The sequence below is a fragment of the Tetrahymena thermophila genome (genome assembly GCF_000189635.1).
Source record: "Tetrahymena thermophila SB210 genomic scaffold scf_8254674, whole genome shotgun sequence".
Lineage (NCBI taxonomy): Eukaryota > Ciliophora > Oligohymenophorea > Hymenostomatida > Tetrahymenidae > Tetrahymena > Tetrahymena thermophila.
Genome location: NW_002476440.1, coordinates 135,787 through 139,269, shown reverse-complemented (window position 1 = coordinate 139,269; position 3,483 = coordinate 135,787). Strand labels below are relative to the sequence as shown.

General features: G+C 19.9%; 1 protein-coding gene across 1 annotated transcript in view; it reads right to left on the bottom strand. All coding sequences in view use genetic code 6, as the record gives it.

Annotated features, from left to right (window-relative positions):
- The window catches only part of TTHERM_00745830 (hypothetical protein), a gene marked incomplete at both ends in the record, with an annotated part of 386 nt that extends 220 nt beyond the window's left edge, over nt 1–166 (bottom strand). The window contains 2 exons of the mRNA XM_001013556.3: nt 1–43; nt 130–166. The exon at nt 1–43 is cut by the window's left edge and continues 220 nt beyond it. Of these exons, the coding sequence (XP_001013556.3) occupies nt 1–43; nt 130–166 (80 nt within the window). The remainder of the gene's footprint in view (nt 44–129) is intronic.
- Nucleotides 167–3,483: the final 3,317 nt, after the last annotated feature.

The window sequence follows — 3,483 nt, the reverse complement described above, 5'->3', positions numbered from 1 at the left end:
AATTTGATGCCTTTTGTCAATTAATATTAAGCTTACTTTCTACCTTTATCAATATAGCCAAATTTATTATTTTATAATAATAATTCTATTCTATTTAGCTCAGGAAATGATGTTTAAAAAGTTAATTACAACTAATAATAAGGCTAAATTTATTAATTCTAACCATTTATTTCAGGTGATACTTAACTTAATTTACAAAAATAAATAGTGAAATATATGATCTATTCTAGCGACAATATCAATATAAAAAAACTAATAATAGAGTATGATACTTAGTTTGAAATAATTACCTTTTTAAATGACTAACAAATATTTTATTCAATGGATTTTGGCTTTTAAATAGATTAAACCTTGGTTTTTGATAAATATTTAATGATTTTCTTAGGTAATACCATATTTTAAGTAGATCTGTTTACATTTATATTTATCAATTAATTTGTCTTAGGAAAGATTTAGAATATATTTATCTAAACTAGTTCTTTAATTATAATAAGTATGACTCAAGATTAAGAATCATTATAAGTTTTAACCATTACTTCTACTAATTAAGAAACCTGCAACCTTTAGTTTCAAACGAACTAACGTATATAAGTTTAGATAGGTTCTAGTATAATAGTTTAAAGTTATTTAAATGGTTTTGCTGTGTTCTCTTATAGTTGTAGTCCAATAATACCTTTTAAAAACTTTCTACATGATTGGTTATAAATAGTTGATTCAAACACTTTAATTTTGAGAGCATAAACTTAATTTTTTATATTTAGTATAAATAGTAATACTTAATATAATATAATCAATTTGGCTAATAAAAATTTCAGTTATTTTAGCAACATCAATGTTTTAGTTATATAGCCTTAATTATAACCTGGATAATCATCATCATAGCTTTATCTTTTCAAAATATTTTTAAACAGTTAAAATTATAATACGAATCAAGTATACAGATTGCAAGAAACCTAATTCAATTAAAATGTTTCTACATTTATAATTTATGTTGATGGATAGAATCTTTATTACATGGATATGTCGAGTCAAAGTATTTAATATACCTTAATATCTTTTGAAGATAACATTAATTCTATAGAAGAAATTACAGGTTCAAACAAGTACTTGCTAGTTAGATTTTAGAATGTAACATTAAACAAAATTAAGTATTTATTCTTTACCAAAATTTTATATTCTAAAAATAAATTAGGATAAATATAACACAGTTTTACTTGATACTTAAAAAAACTAAGCAGAATATATTAATAAATAAATTGGCAATATTATTTATTTCTAATAAGATTTTTTATTTTTAACATACCCACAATATGAAGTACTCAGCTACCGATTAAATTATACAATAAATTAAAATTTATTCTTCTCATACCTATATTCTCAAAAATATAATTAATACCCTCTAGTTAAAGTTCTAGCTGTATCTTAAAATGAATAATTGCAAATTGTTTCAATCAAAGATGGAAATTTGAGAGCGTTCCAAAGTAATTTATTTTTTTTCAATAAATAAATAATTAATTAATTTATTAAAATTAATGTTTTTATTTAGGTAATTATGAATAAGAAACATATTTTGATAATATTGAAAATACTGATATATACTTATTTTATCTTTTTTCTAATGGTGGTATTAATCCTTTAACAATCAAAGATTTTTAAACAAATAAGAATATATCTCTTAACTATATAAGCTAACATTAAGTTTTGTAAAGAAAAGACTAAATATTTATTATAGCTTATGATTATTTGCATCAAAATTAAATTATCATTGATAAAAATTTAGTCTAATAAACTAACTTAGGAAATTCTTTACAAGGATATAATATCTCTTCGCTATATAATTTTAAAAATAATTATTATTTCATCTCAACTTCTTAGAATTAGTTGACTATATTTAACAATGTTGGATAGATTATTATTTAACAGAATTTAGTAGTTTAAAATATTGTCTTCTACAACGAATTATTGATAATATTCATGTAAAATTAAATAAATAAGTATAGTTTTGATGAACAAAATAAATAGCTTATTTTATTAAATAAGCTAATACTTAATAGCATATATAAAAATGCAAGCCTATATCAAGTTCTTGGATTACTGTGCATTTAGTTAAGCAATTCGCTTTTAATTTTATAAATCGAAACATTTAACTAGATTTATTCAGTTACTTTTAATAGTAACTACATTTACATAGGAAGTGACTAAAAAAATTAGGTAATTTTTTAAACTTAAATATTAATAAAAATCCAAAATTAATTATCATAAACAAAAATTAATTATTATCGATTATTTAAAACTCAAAATGCTTAAACCTAAATTTTAAAACTAAATTTATTTTTATTTATATGATTGATATTTAAAAAATTTAAATCAATTTTAAATTTCTTTTTAAAATAACAAAATAATTTTATCAGCTTCAATAAAAAATATAGCCTTTGTTTTTATTTTTTTGGCATAACGAATTAATATACTAATAATATTTTATAAAAAATATAGATTGAAATATTTAAGTACCAGAATCAAGTTATTTTGTTCTCACTTAATAATAATAACCTGAATATATTTTAAGCAAGTGTAGATTTAACTAATTTAACAATATACATAGATTCCGAATTAGGTATTTTAACAATAATAAATAACTAAAAATCAACTACAACAACAATAAAAAATTTTATTGGATATGTAATTTCATACACAGGATAAATGGTAATCCAGCAGTTTTAGGTTTAAAATTATAATGCTTACGTTCCTGCTGGATATTATTTGTATAATTAACATTTATCTACACTCCTATTTGAGTAATTTGGTTAAGTTTATATGCTTGATATTAATTATTTCTTTTATTAACCGCATTATTTTATGCTTTCAACTTATAATTGGTATGCACTATTGGGCGAAAACTAAAAACAGATAGCTATATTAAATAATAACATAAATTATATTTCTATTTTCGATAGCTAAGAGCAAACTTTCTAATAAGGTATTTTACTAAATAATTAAATTAGCACAAGCACCATTTATAATTACTAAATTGTTTAATTTTTAAATTATAATTTAATTGTTTGCATAGGCTACTTTGATTATTTTCTCATTGATTATACTACTTAAAAAGTTATTGGATAAATTAATCTTAATAATGTTGATGGTTTTAATATCTCTGTTCAAAATATAATCATATCTAATTAATTTTCTACTCTTCTTTATTAAGATACAACTTAAGCTATTTATATATTTTATCCACCTTCATAGTAGTTTATAAGCTTATCATTTATTACTAACGAAATAAAATAAATAGTAATAATTAATAAAAGATTAATAGCATTTGAATAATAAGCTAATAACGTCAATTCTGTAATAGTTTATGATTAAAAATAATCATAAGTATTGTCACTATAAATTCCAGATGTAATCATTTTTTTTTTTAAATTATATTCAACTATTTCACAAATAAAAATTAATTATTAAAAATAATAATTTTATATTTTT